We start from the raw sequence: 23,206 nt of genomic DNA, 5'->3' as shown, positions 1-23,206 counted from the left end.
ATAGATAGATAATAAGATAGATATACACACATCAGTCGCCCCGGTTTAACATGAATTACACTTTAGTGGCGTTGAATAATCCCATTTTATAGTTTACAATTGTCTCCGTCTGGCTTACAAATCAAAGTAGAGTTAATCACATTTAGCCCTAAATTCCTTCATTTATTATCAGCAGAAGATACGTTTGGTATTTCCAGTCTCCCTACGAGGAGATCATTATCGGATCTTTGCGGGTCAGAAAAACACAAATATAGATTAATCCTGTCAGAGATGCAATAATTACTCCTTTGTGCTGGCGCTCAGCATGAAAATACGGCGAGCGGTGAAAAAGGAGTTTTCAAAGGCCTGGCGCCGGCTCCTTTTTTTTCCCATATCTTAAGAATCCACAGGCACGCCGAAGCCGAACAGAAGCGAACGATCCCGGAGAGGTGGTCGGATTACAAGTTCCTCAGAAGTGTCTCTCATCTGGAGCGCGCCGCGCCGCGCCGCGCCGCGCCGCGCCGCCATTGGGTTTCTCGGCCCGCCAGCTCGCTCGCTTGCCAAACGCGCGCCGCCTTGATTTACTTGGCCGCTGTCTCAAGGTGACTTTGGCATCTTTTAAAAGCAAACGGCAGCCAATAAATTAGGCTGACATCCGCCGGCGGTTTTGAGCACGCCCTCTCGGAGCGGCGCGAACGGAATGGCTTCAGGAATTTGGGAAGGGGGATTTAGATCTGCTAAGAAAACAAAATATCCTTCCGCCTTTTCAAGGGCGTCCGAGCCGGATACAAATGCGCCGGAAAATTGAAATGAATAATTAATCTGGTTCGATATTTTAGAAAGCGAATGCACGAGCTTCTTTTGGACAAGGATAACAAGAAAGCCCGCGAGGTAAACCAGTACACATTCAAAGTAGAGGTCTCTCAAAGTATCAAATATAGATGTAGCCGCATCATTTTTCTGCGGTATCGATTTTTAGTATTCGGATATCCTACTGAAATATTTAGCGAATAATCGGGTATTCGGATGAGAATACAAATGTATTATTTGTCTGCTTGCTTAAAGAACAATCATAAATACAGAAAACTTTTTTTTAATTAATACTGTGTATAGCGGAAACTTTCGAGAAATTTCACGCAAATATCTCCCCGATTGGTTTATTAAACAAAGTGACGTCTTCTTTATCAGGCGTCAAATGTGATTAAATTGAGTCGCTGATACCTGCAAAGACCCTGTTCAAATCTCACGACCCAGTGTAACGCCTTCGAATTACCGTACCTACATTTGAGACGCAACGATATAGAATACCGATAGAAGAGCAATTTTGAGGTACGCCATCATTTTGAGCTCAACCGTTCAGTCTCTAGTAATACCGCCTGGGAAGATGGTAGAAAATACAAAGCGCAAAAACAAAATTCGCTTTTGATAAAGACAAGAGCGAGGAAAAGCGTTCATTTGGTTTGGATGGCCATTACCGGTCCAAAAAATTCACGGTTGGTCTCCAGCTTCGCAACCTTAAAGGAAGATGTCACGAACAGACAAGCGAGCAGGATCTGAAGCTCTGCTGGGCTTTCACAAATGACTCCTTACGTGCACCCCGTAGTGCAGCCATATGTTTCATGAGCACTGTGCAACCTTGCCCAATAATTATTGCTCCCGTGTCTGATGCTAAGAAGTGCAAAAACATAGAATGGTATCTATATTCTATAACATTCTAATTTCTAGTACATTCTGCTATGGGGTTTCCATATACTGCGTATAAGATTGTGATTTTAGATTTAAAGGCGTGACAATTGGAAATGAATACGCAAGTGGGGCTGCATCCAGGATCAGATGTTTGAATCTCAGGACTATGGAGGCATTCAAGGCGCATACCTGGAGTAGTTGAAGAGGCGACTATCCCAGAGAGCGTGCTCTCCACGGGGAGGCGAGTGGAAGAAGCACGAGTCAGAGCCATCAAACTTGTTGAGGCCGTCCTCTGTGTTTTTGGACGCGTGGCTGTGGACCACATCCAGCAGCACCACGATGCCCATGGAGTGCGCCACGTCGATCAGCTGCTTCAGTTCGTCGGGGTTGCCGTAGCGACTGAGGAAGACACCAACACGGAGTTTTGTCATGGGGGGTTTCGATACTACGCCGAAAACATCTATTGTTGCACTTCCTGAGAAAGAAGACAAACTATTGACACATCACACTTTCCGAAAGAGAGGACGAGCTACTGATGTTGCACTTGGCTAGGAATTCCCAGCTGCGGTCCCTTCTGAAGGTTTCTTATTTTCCCCACATGGGGTTTTGGAGTTTTTCCCTTCTCTTCTGGGAGCTCCGTTCAGGGGACGCCGCTGCGTGTTTGTGTATGATTTCTTTTTCACCTGTGACATGTGATTCAGGGCTATACAAATAAACTTGACTTGACTAAAACTAAAAAGGGGGGGGGGGGCTAAAATGGTTGGTATTAAGAGAGTTCATGCCTCTGGATGATGTATTTAATTATTTTTACTGGTATTTAAGGCCTAAATTCCCACAAAATCCATCTCGTGACTTTTGATGCTTTTTAATGACCCCTTAAGATTCTGTGTATACACTCTTTGGTTCATTCAATTTTTGGAATTATTGCTGGAGAGTTAAGACAAAAGCAGAGTTTAATACGAAGCCATTTTTCCTATTCACAAGTAAGCGTTTTGATGGTAAAATTCTGATCGTTTTTCAATAAAGACGGACAATTTGGTTATTGATCTAAATTAGGACTGCGCAACCCTAACTTAATGGCCTCATTGAATTGCCGCGAAGCTGCGACTGCAGAGAGGAGGAATCTGCATGTTTGAGCAAACTCCTCAACAGCCGGTCGGCATTGGCCGCTATCGTCCCATCGGCCTCCTTGTGAAGCAGCACGCATCACGCCGGCATTAGCCGCTTCCCGCTATTCAAGCGTTCCGGTTTTAAATGACACTGAGAGATCAATCATGGGTGAAATTACACTATATACCTTACACTCGGGGCTTTAGGCTATCCTCCAAAAGGCGAGGGAAGGTGGGATGGGGATGGGGGTCTATGACAGAAGATAAACACTCAGACTAGTCGAGCTTTATCAGAGAGTCCCGCTCTCTGGATTAACTGGAAATGTGTTTACAGAGAGATTACTGCCGGGGTCAGGCGCGCTCACCTTGATCGGACGCCAGGCAGGAAATTGCTTGCTACGTTTTGTCTCGCCGGCCCGCGTTGTCAAATGATGTGACTTGACAAATATTTGGAGTGGAGACGAATATTGCGTGAAGGCGGGATAATCCCTACGCTGGTCATTATCGTCAAACCTCAAGCGATGCGCAACGATATGAAGATTATTACTGTAATACCCCAAATATGAGACGCGCTTTTTTCTCTAAAAATGAAGGCCGAAAGTATGGGTGCGTCCTATAAACGGTAACTTGAAGAGTAGAATATTTTTGATTTGTCACCATTCGAGGAAGACTGATCCATCAGCTGCATGAACCGAGTTTTGACACGCCGATACGCATTTTTATATCGGCCATATTCTTACTTACAATCGTTACCGTAATGGGACGAGCTAGCTGAGCTATTAGCTGAGGTTGCTACGGCATTATTTTCAATAAAAGAAGCGAGCAGACTGAACCACCGTCCGAGCCCACAAAGAAGTACTACTAAAATGGAGAGGATCATGTAAAGGTTACCATGTCTCCAGTTGACTCACCAGTTAGATAACACGGAAAGGTTATTACATTTGATGCGGTCATGATATAATTTGGGGGTTGAAAATGAGGAAAAACAACTCGACTCGTACTCGGAAAAATACAGTAAAGTGTTACTACCGAAATAAACTTTTCAGCCATTTTCATGCATTTTTTTTTAGACGGCATCAGGTCGTCCCTAAAAACTGCCTTGCATTTATTTTAACAGCTTACGTTTAAATTCATACAATAAAATGCAATGAATAATTTTATTTCATAGAACCCTGACGACGCATGCGATGCCACAAAACAAATTCTGGTTATAAGCAGGACATGTGTTGATTTTTGTGACATCAAATGCCGGTTAGCTTCTAGCTAAGCACAGTTACATACCTGGAAGCCGCAAAGAAGCTGGTAACCTGATAACCAAAGCTGGCGTAGTAGGCATGCTCCATAATAGCCATCATTTGAATGCAGTTGTAACCTGGAGACAGCACATACGTCTGAAATGGATTATCCAGTTCATATTTTCTTGCCCTGACATGATGGAGATGCTGCTATAGATTGTTTGTTTTGCAGGTAAAAGTTATCAGCATGATTCAGTGAGGAGAGCTCCGTCTGCTCGCGCCGCCTCATTTCCCGCCATCACCGCAGGCCCCGTTGTCGTCTCTCTCTGTGATTTGTAGGATGTCGGCGGACCGCATGGGATACACGCGTAGCCTCAGCATTACCCACAAACACAGCCACGCTATTTTGGCTGATTTCCCATTAAGTGCCTTTATCTGTCTAAAATTCGTAAAAAAAAAAAAAAAAAAAAAATCTTTTTGTTCTGACAATTTGTAATTCTTTGGTGTAAACCAGTGGTTCTGTACCCACAATCATAAACTTGGTGGAACGCGGATGGCAAGAAACTTTGCGAATTTATGGCAGAATGAACTTGAGCTGCATCGCGAGGAAGAAGAAAAACAACTGCTTGGAGCAGAGGAGTGCTGCATTCACTGACCAATTACAATGTAGGAAATTTGAAACACACTTAACCCGCAACAAATATATACATGATGAGATTTCTTCTGTTTTGCTATAGTTTTTACATTGTGGCACAATAACATAGAAAATACCAAAATTTGTCCGTAAAATTAAGGGTGTGTCCTAGACACAGGTGCGACCTATATTACAGTAATTACAGAATTCCAGTCAAATATTTTATCAAATTCCTCACTCGTCCAAAAATCATGTAAAATTGGTTAATAACAAAAAAAACAACTCTTCAAATGCTGACGTATAAAAAAATGAAAATCAATTTGATTTAAATTTCCACAAAATAAAAAGGAATTTAGTTTTCGTGGGTTTCGTAGAGTCTCTTGTCTGGCTTGCTATTAAGCGACACGTGTTTGTGTATAATATGACATCTCGGCAAACTCCTACGAGAGGTACAAGACAAGGCGAGGTTTTCAAACCGGCGCCAAGCGCTCCGCGGGGAAGCCCTGCGGTTGTTTTGCCATTGTCGCATGGCTTAGCTTCACATTGCTTAGGAAGCAAAAAAAAAACATCTTCTGAGGGAGTGTGTCAGCATTTCTATATAAACTCAAAAATGACGGCGGAGAGCCGCCCCCTGACGGAGTTCGATTGGGAATTCCCTGAACCGCTGCGGGTAGACACTTTGGCAGAAGACATGCGGTGCAAAATCATATCAAATGCCTCCTGTATATTATGATAGCAGGAAACAAAAAAAATGTTGCTGTTTCACCACTTCCAGCAGTTCCCCGGTCTCTTAACATGTCAGTGACACGCTTTAATGAAAATACCCCAAGGATAAAGAACTACAGCTCACTTTGTATGCAAATTTCTAGTATTGTGATGTCACAATCTGGCAAAATTCAAAACGACTCACCCACATCGGATCATATGTAAATCGGGCAAGCACAGGGCCCAATGAGGGCCCTGCTTTGTAAAAAGTGATCAGTAGGAACAGGAACTCAAATATATATATATATATATATATATATATATATATATATATATATATATATACACACATATATACTGTATATATATATATATATATATATATATATATATTACTGTATATCACGATGGAAAGCATTTCAAAATATTATTGGGAATGAAATTGAACTCGAATGCACATAAGTCAGTTTACATTATATTCGAATGAGCCAAACAAAACATTGTTGGTTTATAGTATGACCCAGTTTGATTACACCTGCGAGCGACAATAAGGAGACATTCCAGAAGGCCATGAGGGGAAAAACGTTGATGAATGTTTTTTAGTTCAGACGTCACTGCAGGCAACGAGACGCGTTTGTAAAATTATAAGAGTTCCTCTAGGCTGCAGTCAGCGAAAATGCTCGCTCTGTTTATTCAAAATTGACTTTTTTTTTAGATAGAGCCAACATCTAGACCACATTTAATGAATAAACGAAGGCAGAAAGGTGTTAATGAGCAGTTCTACTTCCTGTTCATCGTCACATCTTACCCAGGTCTTTTATACGAGGCAGCACGTTGACGGTGAAGTTGTTGTACGACGCGATCTTTGCCTCGGGTGACGCAATGCCCACGTGGGCCTCGTAGATCCTCAGGTGCGTGGGCTTCATGGGCCGCGGGTGGATGTGCTGGTGAGGAAAGCGAAAATGGAACAAAAACATCCTCCCAGAGCAGCGGACCAAAAAAAAAAAAAAAAAAATCTTCTGACAAAGGCTTGTGTGGTGTGAATCACTTTGTGTTACGCAAGAGATTTGTTTGGCGCTAACATCCTGACGGCTATACGACAGGACTTGAACCCGCGATTCGATGCACATCACGTCGCATTCGATCAAATTTTACGCCATGCACCCACCCACATTAAATGCCTTTTAATGTGGGTGGGTGGGTGAGGCAATTAGCTTTGCAATTTAGCGGTGAAACTCATCTTTTGCACCGTTTACCAAGTAGAACCCAAAAAGTAAGCGCTTACAATGTAAGGTTGTGGGGGGTCCCAGTGAATCCAGTCATAGATGATTGTCTTGTCCTCCTTGGTCACATATTTGGCCCAAGGCGAAATCCGGTAGAGTCGCTCACCAGCCTTGGTGTGAACCACCACCTGGTAGAAGTAGGCAACCAATTAGCATTAGGCAAATTATGAGGACAGTCACGCAAGTGACAGTTGTAATTATGGCTGTAGTCTTGAAGTTGGGACTTAGATTCGACATTTTCAGTCATCTTGGACTTGATTTGGACTTCTTGGGATTTGACTCGGACTCATCTACTCGGCCACTGGACTCACAAAATCTTCATGGACTCGTCCTTTGAGTATAACTTGCCTTGCACTCCGAACCTTGTGTCTCTGACTTGATTTGTTCTTTGACCTTTGAGACATGGAGTCTCCTTGGACTTTCGAGACTCACACTTAAGTGGGATTTAGACCTTCAAGACTCAGACGTTTGAGAAATGGAGTAGACTTAGACTGGCACAGCCTCAACTTGGCCTTGGACCTTTGAGATTTGGACAAGACTTGGGCTCTGACCTGACATGGACTCTACTTGGACCTTTGTGACACAGACTAAACCAGGCTTTGGACCTTTGAGATTTGGACAAGACTTGGGCTCTGACCTGACATGGACTCTACTTGGACCTTTGTGACAGACTAAACCAGGCCTTGGACCTCTGAGATTTGGACAAGACTTGGGCTCTGACCTGACATGGACTCTACTTGGACCTTTGTGACACAGACTAAACCAGGCCTCTGACCTTTGAGACTTAGACTAAAATGGGACTAAAACCTTCGAGACAGACGTTTGAGAATTGGACTAGACTTCGACTCTGACCTTTGTGACTGGAACCTGACTTGGCCGCAAGAAAGGCGTATTTGACTACAGCCCCAACGAAGCGCTCACAAATGTGGTTAAACAGTATTAAAAACAACAAGAAATTGGTACAAGCCTACCAAGTACCTGCGTTCCTATTGGGATTATGTGTTCCTGTTTGTGTTCCTGAGTTATTTGGTTATTTTGCAGGCAGGAAGCGCCTAATCACCGATAAACAGCACGCGTTACATAAAGTGACGACTGTTCCATCGCTTTATCAGTGCATCAACATGAGAAAGGCTCGTTTTGCAGTGGGCTGCCCATTATTGATTAGAAGATTGGTTGCGGTCAATCTCCGGTCAATGTTTGCTGCGTGGCGAGGGCTTGCTCGACAGGATTTTTTAACAACCGAGCAATTTCGAGAGGCACTATGTTTCGTAGCTTCCTCCTATGTAGTGAGCATTAGGTTGACTTTTGTTGGGAAATTCTTCTGAAAAGATTCTACCGGGCGCTACAATTCAATTGGACTCCCCGCGGTGCGGTTCAGAATGGTAAAGCCCGAACTGGCTTCAATTGCTGCAGGGTTTTAAAAATATAAATGAAACCATGTGAGTAGGGAAAAGCAAGCAGTCAATTCTGCAATGTTACGCGCAGTATGTGTTCGGTACCCCGCAGGTCCCGGCTAATTCTGGCTACTCCTGTGCAGTAATGACCAGCGCCACCTGCCCGAGCGCTGTTGGCCAGACCCCCCGCCCGGGCTCGTTTTCATTACAGCCGGCCTCCTGGGGGTCCGACTCCCTAGGCTGACGTCCTTCAGAACTTATAGGATTAGGAAAAAAAAAAATGCACCGAGGTGGCCCTTTGCGCAAATTGGCCAGTATCGGGCACACGAAAAGAAAAATCACGTGAATAGTAAGCGCAGGCCAGGCGATGCGCGACAGGCAAGGTGTTAAGTGTTTGATTACTTCAAAAATACTTCCCTGCCGGGCGTCATCAAGAGCAAGTGCTGCGCCCGCGACGTTTGTTTGCGGAGACGAATTGGACCCCGGAACAAAGCGGACGGAGGCTTCTACATTAGAGGAACTGGCGCCCGCCTTGGCCGAGGGAATTAATTTGAAAGCGCGAGCTGGCGGCGGTGTGGTCGCTGACGGGCGGCGGGGGGTGCGCGGGAGGTGGGCAGGTGCCAGCGCTTCCATCTGCTTCTTATCGTCCCAAGACTGACCTCCGCCGACAATGAGAGCCGGGCGGCCAGTCCAGTTTCACAGAGGGGGACGTGCGGGGGACGAGGACCCGGTCCCAAGGACAGTGGTACCGTGACACTTTCCATTCAATAGATGACATTTGGGATGATAGTGTTACCTCATAATATCGCTGCTCATGCGCCGTGACACCTCCATAACATGGAAAGCTTTTTAAATTCTATTTTATGTACGATACCCTTCATGGTTTTTCACCATGACAATAAACCAAAAAAGTAGATAGACGGAGACAAAACAGGCAAAAACAAAACCTGGCATTCGGCACGCTCTAAAACAGAGGTCCTAACTCACTCCTCGAGGGTCGCTACCCAGCATGTTTTTGATGTTTCCATCCTCCAACAAACCTGACTCAAATGATCAGCTCATCGGCAAGCTCGGCAGAAGTCCGATAACGATACCGATCATTTGAATCAGGTGTCTATGGGGACAATTATCAAAGACATGCAGGACAGCGGACCTTGAGAACAAGGTTTGGACCTATTATAATTGAAACATGGGTCAAAAATCACAAAAATTGGGAAAAAAAATGAATACACACACACAAATACACACACAAATACACACACACATACATACATACATACACATATATATATATATATATATATATATATATATATATATATATATATATATACATATATATATATATATATATATATATATGTGGCCGTGCACCCCTTTGTTTAATCAAATTTAGTAGTAATGCAATGGTTAATCGACAACTAATCGATAAATAAATACATGATTTCGGCGCATTGCAGATTTTTCTCAATAGCGGGTAGGTCTGGAACAGTCCGCCACGCGAGGAACAAAGGTTCACCGTATTTGCCATCTTTAACAGCTTACTCGGGAGACGATTGAAAGCAGGGGGTGTGTGTTTTGCATTTAACCTTGATCAATTTTTTACGAGCGCTAAAGAACAATCATCTGCAGCCACAGTGGTCCGTGTTGTGCACCGAACAAACAGACGTCCCGCGGGAGAGGAAATGAAAACATGGCTAGGCGGCGCACGCGGCGCCCGCACGGTAATCTCCCCTCCGCTCCGCTCGCCGCTCGTGGCGCCCCGCCAGCCTTTCGCACCCGGCTTACGAGACGTGGGCGAGGGCGCGGCGCCGACACGACACCCGCTGAGGCCGTGAAAGTCGGCGTGAAGATGCGCCGTTGCCTACCTTGAGCTTGGTGTTGTGATCCACAGCGGGAGAGCCGTCACGCTTGGGCGGGAGAATCAGCTCCCACTTGCCATAATCTCTTTTGGTGTATGGGTGGGAAAATTTGTCCCAGCCATCTAGGAAGAAAACACAAACGACCAAACATGAATAAGAGCATCTAGTTCAATGCAACACACACCCGGATTCCGCCTAATGTGGACATGATCTATTCGCGGGAGGAATAATACATCTAGCAGCGGTCGGACAGAAAACTTCACTTGTCCCTAAATCCTACTTCCTTAACTCAGCGAGACATTTTGGACAGTTGTGTTCTTCCTTATTTGTAACAAAGGTCCCTAAGGTGTTGAATATGTCTTGTGTGGAATAAAAAGCCAATTGAAACCCTCGTTTGAATCCGAAAATAAATATTCTACCTTTTTTAAAGATGCGAGTCTCCTCTAACCCGACTAAAACAGAATTGATGTGTTTTTACATATATGACGATACACATTGCACTACCTTTTATAAGAATGATCTTAGAATGAAGTGGCACATTTACAGTTCTGCTCAGAGCATAATAAACACAAAAAGTATCGTATCTTCTCAAACTCATATCGAATCCACAGTCAGATCTAACCATCATATGTGTGTGTGTATATATATATATATATATATATATATATATATATATATATATATATATATATATAGATGCATGCATTGTATTAGTGCTCTCAATGGATTACAACTTGAACTGCAAAATCTTTTAATTTTGCATAATTACAAGGGATTAAACACTTTTTTAAACAACTTTTTTCTACAAAGCTTCAGTAAAATCTTGGAATTAACATCCAACAAAGGAAAAAAAAAGGCTTTGTTTCAAAGTTGTTGTAATAGTTTTGCTTGTGATGCTGGCAAATATGTCAAATTGAAGTTGGCTTGGCAAAGTGTGACTTTTTCTTCCCAATGCGCTGCGCGTTTACGCTAATATAGAAGATTACGTGTGTGGCTACACAATGAGGAAGTGAGATTTCTCATCCAATACCTAATGTATCGGTTTGGGAACTCGGCACACCTCATTACCGCGGCGAAAAATCGTGATTACTTTTGTACTAACGAGTACGTCCCCAGATAATACGGTGACCCAAATAAGGGTGGACTTCAACGCAAAAGAACTCAAAAAGAAAAAAAGTCTCAAAAAGGTGATTTGTATTTCAAGTACTCCCCGAATGTTTGATTGTCGAGGCCCGCCTTGGGGAATTTCATTATTTTTGATTGCTAATGAAATAATTAAAAGTCACTTTGTGCCTTTTTGCCTTGTGCTCAAACGGCTCCCCACTGGCCCCGCGCATTTCAGCAGCAGCGGCGGCCCGACTCTCCTCCACGGTGAAATGCCCACTTGGCCACTCAGTGAATCAAAGAACCTGCTGAGAGCACATTACCGGCAGCTGAAGGGAACATTTTAGAACGCTCGACATTTATCACGCCGACCATCCGGGCTATGTCTCCAATCCATATCTGCTTACCCTTGATGAACGGAAAACAACGGCGGGATGGAAAGTGAAAGGCAGAAGTGACCCGACGCACGCGAATTCATTTGGGATTTATAGCCCGGAGCGTACAAGCACAGTAAATGCTGCGGTGTTGCTGCGAGTTAAATCAGAGACTATGATGGCAGTCACGGCACTTTGTCACAATGTAATCAGTCTCGCACAAGTAAATGTCGGAACAGCGCTTCTATACATTTCCCCCCATGACAAATGGGAATTGAATGCGAAATATGCGCAGGGACGATGAAAGCGCGTCAGTGTTTGCCGGTTCCTATTTGAAGGATTGGGACTAGTACAAGGGCAGCTCAGTGAACGCATGAACAAGTCTCAAAAGATCCAGATGTCTCAAAATGTCTGCAATTGACATTTTGGGGTGAATTTCAGGGTTCACATTTGAGATGAGATTTGCTGTCAGGTTCAGGCAACCTAAAACATTTAATAAACAAACAGGAAGGAAGACGAGGGTCCTTTACTCCCGAGGAGAGCGGACAGGACCCAGCACCTTCTCAAAGCTCCGTCTGGTCTGGTTAGATTTTCTGGCCCAGGGTTGGCCCTGGTTACAAAACCACATGCTGGTCAGGGGAGACAGTATGATAGCAAGGTAAAAATCTGTTTTTGTTCGTGGGTGATGTAGGTGGAAGTCCGTATAATATCAGTCCATGCGATCACTGCTAACTTCTTTCCCAGGAACATGGCCACAGATCCCGTACTGTTCCATCCTGTGATTAGCAACTCTCACAGGTCATGACAGTTCGATATTCCGAGTGCGATCCCTGCGGATCCAAATAAAATTTGCGGAAAAATCCCTTGCAATCAAACTCTCTTGGTTTGGGGGTGGCCAATAGGTTGGCCTTTGCAGCGCATTGGTAACGTGTTAACATTAGGTTGTTGCGTCCGCTTCGGCATGTCTATTTTTAAGTTCGCATCACATCAATAAACTGTCACATCTATGAGCTTACGGATCAAAGATGATCCGTCGCATCTCCAATTACAACATGTACTTGAGTCATGTGACCGGGTGAAATTTTTACAAGCGCGCGCTGAAAAGTTGGCCGCATTTGGAGGTGAATCGGTCGCAGTGTCGAGCCTCGCCATCTAACGTGGGCTGAGCGTAGCGCCAAAGTAATTTCATTTCATGCACAGGCAGGAAGCAGCTACGCGTATTTTTAGAACGGGATTTTTTTTGTGTGTCAAATGAGAGTCATGCATCACCACTGGTATGAGCAATAAAGTCGAGTGCTGTAATAGTTTTGATAAGGGGAGAAGCAAAAAAAAAAAAAAAAAAAAAGCTGATACGAAAAATGCTAAAAGCGCCTCAAGTCTGAGGTAAGTTGTTTATCTATTTGACGGACGAGAGGCGGTCTGGCGTAATGTCGCTAATGATGATGAAAATAAATGATCTTGACTGACATGGAGACCATTAACTTGATCTGACTTTCAAAGTTGGCACGGCGGCAGCTGAAAAGGAGGTCTGGCCGCAAACACGGAGCTTTTGCCTTTCTCGTCAGCTTACCCGCCGATGATGAAATAAGCAGCTACTAAAAAATTTAAAGGCAGACTCCCACCATCTAAAGAAGACAGTTCCACTCTTCGGTATTCAAGCCCATCCTGCGTGATCAATATTTTCCGCATTTCCGACTCCCCGGTCGGCCCATCAAAAGGCCCGATAGCCTCGTTGCAACTCCGGGCGCTCCTTATCTTAATTTCTGCTTCCTTTGTGTTCCACAGCGCGGCCATGTTCAAGATCTTATGAAACGCGCAGTCCAGATGCAAGTGAAATGGCGTGAAACGAAACCTCTTGACCACGTCGGGAACAAACTCAGTTCTAGCAAACGGGCGCTAAATATCTTCGGTTTGCCCAATCAGAAGATTTTCCCGGCAAAGAAGGTCTCTAAAAACTTTGACCAAAGTGAAGATTTGCCAAACAGTCCGGATCCGCATTTGCGTGTAGCAATCATAAACCGCAGTTTTACATTATCACACCTACTCTATTTCCCGTTAAGGGACGGTGGCTGTTTCTGATTTCACTGAATTTGGCAAAACTATTGCCGTCTAGCGGCTCGCCGTGCTTAAATGAACAAAAACGTTGTTATAATTGTATACGGCACCGAGGTATCGAATGAAACAATGTGATCGGGACAAAAAAGCTGAACGGATTGAAGGCATTTGCAGTCATTTCAATGGAGAAGGACGATTTAAATCAATTAAACTCACGCGTTACAGCACAACTACATAAAATTGACTATTCTTTCCGTGGTCATTTTCTAGCAAGGCATCATCTATGAGCAGGTGTACCCGCTTGCGGCTACACGGAAGCTGCCAGAATATTGCAGGGAACTCTGATGGAAGAGCAGCATGTTCTCACCCCGAGAGTCCACTTACTGAAATCACCGGTGAGAAAAAGGGCCTCCGCAGCAGGAGCCCACTCCTTAAAGAAAAGGCTGTTGTTTGGCCGCCGCTGCACGCCAAAGCTCCAGTAGCTTCGCGTGAACTGGTCGAAGCCTCCCTCCGCCTCTTCCAGCTGGAAAAGCTGCTTCTGGAACAGCTCATATCTGAAAATGAAAAGAAAACAGGGGAAAAACATAGCAGCTATTAAGGTTAGAATTTAAATCAATTCGGTGACTAGTGCAGTGGTTCTCTCTCCTTTTTTTTTTTAATAATGTACCCCATATGAAATATTTTTTCAGCTGTATATCTCTAAACCAGCGCAGGCATGAGCAAATAATAAGGTTGATGGTTTGTTATAAAGTCAAGGTTTCAATACACACAAATACGCTCTATCTCCGGTAATGAGCGATTTCCTTTTTTGCTTAGTCTAACAAAGAGGACGTTAAAATGGAGCAGATTATTATTAGCTGCTTTCATTGTATTGCAATCACTGTTTTTTAACATTCTTGGAATGTTTTACCGAGTGGTGTCAAACATATCGGATGCGGGCCGGCTCTGGCCCGCAAATAGGTTTGTTCCGGCCCGCGAGATGATTTTGTAAAGTCCAATAATGAGCTGAATTTTTCCAATAAATGAAAAACTCGAAATTGTATGTTATATATGCTCCAATTTTGAAGCAATTTATATGGGGACAAGGAGCAAAAATTGTGAGTTTTTGTCAAATAAAAAATGAGATTTTTTAAAAAATAAATACAGAAACCGTTTTAAATCAACATAATATATTGTAAGGTTTTTGATTGCAATTTGATTAAAAAAGTTAAAAATATTTAATTGAATCATAATGATATTCTTTTAAACTCTTGATTCGTCTTGGCATTGATCCAAACGGTGCGTTACTGTAATAAAGATGTATTTTCCCCCTCATTCATCAGATAGTACTTTCCACATCTTTATTCTTTATTTCTGATTGTCTTTTAAAAACATTTGACCGACTTATCTGATTGTTTTGTTGACATTCCCTTTAGCGCTGCTCTATTTACTGCATGCATAGCGCAACGGCAGCCACTACTGTAGCTTCTATTCTATGCGCCTTATAATGTGGGGTACGTGCGATGAATAAAGTAAAACGGGTCATTCATTGAAGGTGGACCATAAAGTAAAAATAATAATAAAAAAAAAAACTGTTAGCTTCAGTTTTTTTAATTGCCACAAGTCTTAAAACCTCCACACAGTTAAAAGGAGGACCATTGGACTTGCTGTGAGAAATGAGGACAGCATCTTTTGTCAGCAATGTATTATGTCCAACAAAACACGGACAGCAACTTCACGTGAAATAAAAAGTACGGGAAATGCTGAACCGTGCTGAAAAATCTTCTCGAGTGCCTAAGGATTACCACAGATAAGACGGCAAAATCTTGTGAGCTATCAATTTTTTTCCATCGATCAGGTTTTCCCATACCGGAAACTTTGAGATCTCCTTGCTTCAACTTGGCCTAATTCCGTCTTGAACCTCTGTCTTTTCACCTTTCGGGAAGGATACGCCGTCTACTTTGTAATTTATCTCACTTAGCTTCCTACAGCCAGCTGGTGTCCATAACAGACCCCCTCCGCCAATCCCGGCCCTCCCCACCGCAACCCCCAAGTGCAGAAAGCCTCTTTCAGCCAGCTGAGTTAAGTGCACTTGCTTCCCTGTAGCGTCCCTGCCAAGCTTTCCACTGACCTCCTCCAATGCCCTTGAGCGACAGAATGATCTGCTGACGGACGGAGATGCCATTTCTCAGCAGCTGCTTGCACAATAAAAAAAAAAAAAAAGCGAACTTTTTAAAGTCCAAGCATAAAAGTGAAAAAGCAGAAGGACGAGGGTCACATGAGGGCTTAACAGACTAAATGTTTAAAACGACTGGAATGCGCTTTGTAAGGTCTTCCACGTCGAGTGTTTCTATTGGTTGCGGCGATGTTTTCCCTCACCTAGACGCAGACAATGCAGTGTTAGAATTTAATCAACTATAGAGGAGGTGTTTTGTTTTCTTCCTCTTTTCTGTGTACTTCTCATGAATTTCTAATGCAGGTGAGTCACTGTGTGAACATAAGTTACTTTTTCTTCTCTTCACATTTAACGCGAGCCCACGTCCAATAATATTAATATTAAACAATACTTTCAATAAAGGACACTAATTAAAGCTTCAATAACATGTCGGCTGGTTTAACAAAAAAGCGGCATAATTATCTTAGTAATGAATTATCTTAGCCGAATTTGAGAGCAATTTGTTTCTGTCCCTGTGGTTTTTAAATGGGGTGTATGAAGTTTATTCCAGGGGGGAATGGGAGATTTTCAAAGGGGTTGCTGCAGTTATTAGTAAATGTAATATAATGCTTATGAATGCCGTGACAAGAAAAGTACAGTTCCCTTTTCAAAATAAGAGCAAATGAATTGGAACATGATGCAAGATATTGCTAAATTGCTACTCTTTGGCAAAATGCTGCATGCCTTAATCCTGCTTTAAGTTTTATATGTCAGTGATGCAATTTTCTGACAGACAAGTGAATAAAACAGATTGTTATATTATTCAGATATGTTGAGACAAAATATTTTTAAACACCACTTCTGCTAAAGTAGTTCCAAAGTTTATTAAATCAGACACACTCTTTCAAGTTTCTACTGTTCACTTTTGAACAAAGCAGGCTCACTGCAATGTGCTCAAAAATAATTACTGTGGTTTTGTTGTTATTATAAAATACGGACATAATTGTCTAAAGTCTCGCTTCGTGTATTAGAAAGTAATATGCGCACAGTTTCAATTTAGGTTCAACAAAAGTTGACTATCTAAAAATGCATCATTTTCTTTTCATAATTGTTATTTTTTGATCATTTAAACCAAAAACATTCTTATTCCATCCAATTACCATGTTATTTTCGATCATTTTCTGCAGGATAACCAGAATGTTTTGCTAGCTACTCATAAACAAAGAATTGGTGCGGATCCAATTACTTGAAGTTTTTGCAATCCGTGTCACGGTTTAGCCTGTAGTATCCTCCAAACATCCAAGTAAGAATCGCGTCGCTATCTGATCCGTGCCCGAGGGGACCCGGGGCAAACGCACCTTGCGGTTTTGTTTTGAAATGAAAGCCCTATCTTCCAATCGCAGCTCATAATCTTCTGTCAAGTTCAGGACCTGCCTCATCAGCCTCTCCCGAAGGGACCGTTTGAATCCGTAACCTTATTTGCACGCGGCCGGGAAGACAGTGGAAATCTCCACCTTGTTGTGTTTTTGCGCCAGACTGATGTTAACGGCGCGGTCGAGACCACCCGAAGAAACGCCGGCGGCGCCGAGTCATTCCCGGACGCACTCGAGGCCGGCGGCGGGGTGGCGGTTAGTGCGGCTTTCTGGCTAAGTGCGTTAATGAGGCTAAATGGAGAGCTGGACATCAGCAGAGAGCTTGACTGATGGAAGCAAAGATTCGGCTAATGATATTAAATCGGGACTTCCACAAGTTCGGCTAAAGTCACTGCATCAATGTCAGTCTCGCTCTGAATCGCCGGCGTGGTGTGGGAATGGCTGAAACCGGGTTTTCGCCGCTGTTAGCGTTGGAGGCATCCCGCCCGCCTTTTGATTGGCTCCAATTTGAGCGCTTCACGCCGCCGCCAGCTGCAAGATTTTCTGCCGTCTCGCGCAAGCAGACGGGTAAATAATGAAGCGCGTCGACGGAGAGACGCCCGGCGGGGCTGTAACCTGCGCGCGGCATTAACGGCGCTCCCCGCAATGATCAACGTGGCCGCCGGCGTTCTGATGAGCTCCGGCCCCAAGGGGCGGCGGGCTCACGCTGGCCGGCCGGCTGAAGCTGGCGAGGGGGCAAAGTTCAACAGACGTGCGCGGCCCTCGGCCGTGACACGCTGCTGAGATCTGACGGGTCCGTCTGTGCGGTCAAAGGTCTTTTTCTGATAAGCCGGCTCGATTCTTGGCGCGCTGCCGCCGGGTGAGGGCGATCAGCGTGATGCCAAAGCTTCACATAGGACGCACGTTTGTACACAACCGCAACCGGTGGTTGGAAGCCCGTATATTTGGAGCCGGACTTCATACTGAGATTCCAACAAAGGCGGGTGTCCGTGAAGTTGCTGGATCTTTTGAGCTTATCGGAATACGTTCAGGGTCACCAACATTTGCCAAAATGTTGCCAAAGGTTGCCCAAGTATTTGCCAGAGATTGTAAGATTTTGACGGGTGCCGCAAAGAAGAAAAAAAAACAAAACATTAACTGTGTTGATGTCATAAGATCCCTGTAATCAAGTAAATCCCATTCGCAAGCATTTAGGAATGAACGTATGGTGACGTATTGAACCTCTCCCTGTTTTGACAATCGATAAAAAATTTTAGCCTCTGAGTGTTTTTCTTATGCTTTTTGTAAGACGTATCAAGATCAATGGCCCAAATCGGGCCGAAATTGATACAGAGCAGTTTTAAAACTGCTGGGAAAGTTTGTCCCTCAAGTGGGATATGAAATTGAGTGAATCGGGATCAACTAGGATGCGGGTGTCAAATTCCAGTCCTCAAGGGCCGGTATCCTGCATTTTTTCCAACCTACTCTTTGAAACGCACCTTAATTCAAATTCGGATCATTTTTAAGCTTCTTGCAGAGCTTGCTAAAAAGTTCATCGAGAAAAAAAACTAAAAAAAAGAAAATGTGCAGGATACCCGCCCTCGAGGACTGGAATTTGACACCTATGAACAAGGAAAACGCATCAAAAAGGAAGGAATATTTGGATTCGGGTCATCTAGATTCTTATAACAATGCTCAGTGAAACATAATGACAACTTTTGGAATCTTACTGATCACATAAAAATAGCTACGGAAAAATTACAAGAAAATCTCAATCTTTCAAAAGCAAACGTTATTAATTTCTCCACCGTCATGAAAAAGAATCCAAATCTTTTCGGTCAACACATAATCACTTTGCGAACGCTTCGAGGAAAAATGCAAATTTGCCAACGCCGAAGACGATTCAACTTTTGTCTCACGCCGAGATAGCAAATATTGTTCTGACTGTACGTCGGGCCCAACGGAAAAATAAATATGCGACAGATGAACAAGTATCAATCCAACACATCACAGTAGGGAACAATTATTTGAGCTCCGTCAGCAGGGGCTCGCGTTTGAGGCACCCGTCTCGGGCTCGGTGAAGCCTGGCGATCCCAAGCTGGGCGTTTGATGGAACTGACGCGTCTCTTCTCGGCTCAAGGTTGGAGCCTGCCACGCGGGCTGGAAACACTAAGCGGGTGGTCCCTAACCTGCCATATCGCGAAGGGGACCTTCATGAAAATGGATATTAAAAATAATAACAATGTGGCCCCGGAGCGGACTTTGGAGATCCTTTTCCATACAAGTAATTGCTTATTACTGTACTACTATATGAGACATGGACAATAACAAAGTAAATAACATTGTGTTTTTAATTAAACACCCAGCAGGGAGGGGTGGCAGTATATGAGTAAATGTCATAATGACATTTAATAATCTTTGGAAACTAGAACCTGTGTTTGTTTTCCCTGTGCTAGAAAGCGAGAAGCAAAAACGGTGACAACGTGTAGAGGGTGCTAGGTGGGATATACCCGCAAAAGGTTTCGTTTTTCACCCCAATTTCCATAAATTAAAACGGAGAAACAAACAAAAAAATCAACCTCAATCCGGTTTAATTAAATAGTAAATGATTCAATGATTTTTAGTACTCAAGGAGGCAGAAAACTGATATTTGGGGCGATAAACATTTTCAATAAAAGGGAAAATATTAGTGTCAAAAAAAAAAGAGTTTTTAATGGTTGTCCGCCAAACAAAAACACATTTATATTTATTGATTACAATTTTCTGTAAGATAACCAAACACCAAAAATAGTCGGTGGGTCTTTCCCGACGGCTCTTTATACTGGCTGGTCAGTTAAAAATAATGACAATATGAGCATCCCTCTGAATCCTTCCCCATGGTATTGCAACAAGTCATCAGGTTGAAAATAGTAAACAACTGGCTCTGTGCTCACATTGCACAAACACGAGCCGAAGTCCAAGCAACTCATTCAAGTGCTTTAAGGTCACCCTGCTGGCATAAAAACAATGTTGTTGACTCCATTGAACAGCCATTAGCTTTAAAAGCACACTCTTCGAGTGGGGTGACCAACAAGTGTGCATTTTTGCGGCCGCGTTAGCGTATGTATAAAGGCAGACGTAATTGTGCAGCAATTATATTGCACACGGGAGCTGAACGGAACAATCTCACAGCACATTAGCTGAAGAAAACGACAATTGTTGCACTGCAGGCCAACCCGCGGCAATTTGGGGAACATTTAAGAGCAACAGATGTCCTCTTTTGAAAATTGATGATAAACTTAACTCCCGAATGCCAGTGATAATCATATACTGTTAGATCATACTTGTTTTCAAGATTCCATCTGGCTTATGCATAACTTTATTAAAATACAAAATACTTTTTTTTTTACCCACTAACCAACACAAAGCATTTTTGGATTAAAAAAAAAGACTTAAAACAGAATGCCTGCCCTCCATGTCTGATTTATTAAAGTTTGGAAGTAAAAATGCAGAGGGATCTCTCTATATTATTAAGCACATCCAGATCGTGTGACATCACCGATTTTGTTTGTGGCCTAACTGCTGGAAAATCACTAATGACAAACAAAATGCACGTATAAGCTGTATATAACCTGACAAAATTAAGGCATAAAATATTTTGCAATAAAGTAAACATAAAAACAATTTAGCAGTAAGTGACTTTGTGTACCAATTAATTTGCTTTTAAAGGGGATGTCAACCCAGTTTTTTTTTGTTTTTTTTGTTTTTTTACTCTATGTACTATCTTCATTACATTAAACATAGCACTCTGATTATTATTGAATATGCACAATATGAATTAATCAGCAAAATCTAGATGTTTTTGTCCTTCTCAGCACACGGTCATTTTGTCACTTGCTGCCAACTGAAAGGAACATCACAGTTGCTCAGGGATCAACCAATGAGAGCTCCTGTGATGGACCATGTGACGTTTGCAAGCTGAGCCGTGATTGCTTATTACTGAGCCCTGCGCAACTGTGATGTCATTTTCAGTTGACAAGTGGCAAATTGGCCGCCCTGGATTTTGGATTTCAGTGCAATATTCATTTGAATGTCATTTTAAGACATTGAGATTTATTCTTAAAGTTTAAGATGGGTTGAATTCCCATTTAATTTGAAAAGACTAATGTACTGTTCCTGTCACAGCATGAAGTTAGTTTTCAATTGATTTGGTGAGACCTGCAGAAACCCCTTTAAAATCTTCCAACAGTACTAGCTTCAACAATACAGTTTAATGTTGGCTTCTGTTCAGTTTTAAATTCAATCTGATTCATGTGCGGCACTTAGTTTTAAATGTGGCTGCGCTTGAGTGTTCTATAAAGTTATGACTTGCACAAATGTTGCTTAGTATTTTTATATAGCAATTCTATCTAAGCGACTGTCAACAAGAAGGAAGAACAATGGCCCCGGAGCCGGTCGCTATTTGATGACGCAACATCAACGTCACGTGTTAGACTGACAAGCCTGCGCATGCTCAGAACTCCCAACTGTCAACTAGCGCGAGTTTGCGACTAATTTTATTTGGCGTTCGTGTCCTTTTCTCTTTTATTCACTCAAGACTAGTTCTGTTGTGTTTACTCAAACTGTTGGGAGTTTGACGTCGACGAATAGTTGACACAATGTCATTAAAAGGTTACAAGTAAATGCAGGGTAACCTTGATGCATTGCAAACTTTGAGCTTGTGTGTTTAGGTGGTCCAAAGGTACACATTAGTGCAAAGCATTGACCTCAGCGCGTGACATTCGGCGCTGCTTGTTCATTTCTTTTCATTCTTTTTTTTTTTTGCTCCAAAGCGCCACTCGGGAAGCATTTACCTCCTCTTGAAGTCCTTCGCGTAGGGTTTAAGGTACGGGTCCATTTGGAGGAGAGTGTCGAACTCAGGAATGGTAACATTATCCTCCTGTTCCGCCATGGTTTCCATCTCGAGACCAAAGCAATCGAGCACCGAGCCCTTCGCTTCCCCTTGCCTCACTGTGTGTGCGAACAAAGCGCAGGAATGCACATCACTGGTGACTTTTTGTGGGCTGGCATTGACTGGACCCGAGCCAAGTCCGTCCTCCTATTACAGCATGCGGCTGTGTTTACTTCCGAGAGGAGCCGAGTGGAATCGAACTTTACCGAGTGCGACTTTGACGCCTGCCAAACTGACCGGACGTCAGCCACTTGCTACGTCAGAGGTACGTGACCCAGACGGGTATTTTAGACTTTTTTAATTTTATTCATTGAACATATAAACACAATACAAATAGAAAAAAATCAAATTAAATTAAAATATACAATTGAAGAAGGAAAAAAAATCAACACGAAATAAAGCAGTTTATTAGTTTTTATGTTGAAAAGGAGGAGGATGAGCTGGTCTGTTATTACCCCTCGTTTTAGCTGTTGTTATGTGATATTTGTAAATTATTTATCGTAAAATAATGCAATATGTCATCATTGAAACAAAACAAAAAGACAGACTTCTCAATGCACAATTTTTTACGTAAGATTTTTTTTATTATGAAGTATTTTGATTTCCATTTTCTTTGTGCAATACAAGCAAATGAATAAAGAATGCAAAACAAAGAAGAATACATTCAGACATACACACACATATGTACAGCATACATATAATGCCATCAAAACAGGGGCATGCAACGGTTGGCGCCTAGAGGGTACGAATCCAACTGAGGGGGCCATCCACAGAAACCCAGGCGACCAAAATGTTCATGTCCATTGCTTATCGTGCATGAAATTGTGCAGTGGAAAAGTGTGCTGCGATTGATGGGAAGTTAGCTATGAAAAGCCCTTTGGCGAATCATTTTTTGGTGGGCCATCAGCAGCCGCAACGTTTTCTCGTGAAGCCATTTTTTTTGCCTTTATCCCTTGCGCTGCTGATGTCCCTGGTCCCTGATAGATTTTTACTTCGCATAAGTGACAATGCTCACTTAATGGACTTGAGGGTGCGCTAACCTTGCAATCTAGTAGATTAAAAGTCTCTGAAAGGATGGAATAGCGCTGCTCTTAAAAGTGTCGTCCTTGTCACGGAATGAAAGTTTTTGACCACTGCGGGGCAAAGCACAAAGCGAGTGTCATTGGGAGGAACCATCTGTTTGGAGTACAAAACGCACACGCAACGTCTGCCCCTGAAGGTTATGTCAATAGATGTCACCTGTGTTGTGTCCTGCTAAATAACATCACCTTTACAAGGGTGTGAAGGAGAGAAAAAAAAAACAATCAAAGTCAGTTTTGCTGTAGGGATGGCAACTTTTGATGACCTTTTCAGAGTGTTTATGTTAATGG

The 23,206-nt window shown here is 43.0% G+C and overlaps 1 protein-coding gene across 1 annotated transcript in view; it reads right to left on the bottom strand.

The window, feature by feature from the left end:
* LOC148415425 (1,4-alpha-glucan-branching enzyme-like) overlaps positions 1-21,921 on the bottom strand; it is a 63,355-nt gene extending 41,434 nt beyond the window's left edge. The window contains exons 1-7 of the mRNA XM_088428164.1: positions 21,739-21,921; positions 13,805-13,974; positions 9,894-10,009; positions 6,634-6,759; positions 6,157-6,292; positions 4,056-4,146; positions 1,855-2,064 (exon numbers count right to left, since the gene is read on the bottom strand). Coding sequence (XP_088284290.1) covers positions 1,855-2,064; positions 4,056-4,146; positions 6,157-6,292; positions 6,634-6,759; positions 9,894-10,009; positions 13,805-13,974; positions 21,739-21,845 — 956 coding nt within the window. The 5' untranslated portion in view covers positions 21,846-21,921. The remainder of the gene's footprint in view (positions 1-1,854; positions 2,065-4,055; positions 4,147-6,156; positions 6,293-6,633; positions 6,760-9,893; positions 10,010-13,804; positions 13,975-21,738) is intronic.
* Between the last annotated feature and the right edge of the window lie 1,285 nt (positions 21,922-23,206).

The sequence above is a fragment of the Hippichthys cyanospilos genome, chromosome 11 (assembly GCF_059441005.1).
Source record: "Hippichthys cyanospilos isolate Australia breed blue-spotted pipefish chromosome 11, RoL_Hcya_1.0, whole genome shotgun sequence".
Classification (NCBI taxonomy): Eukaryota; Metazoa; Chordata; class Actinopteri; order Syngnathiformes; family Syngnathidae; genus Hippichthys; species Hippichthys cyanospilos.
This window is presented reverse-complemented; position numbering and strand designations above follow the sequence as displayed.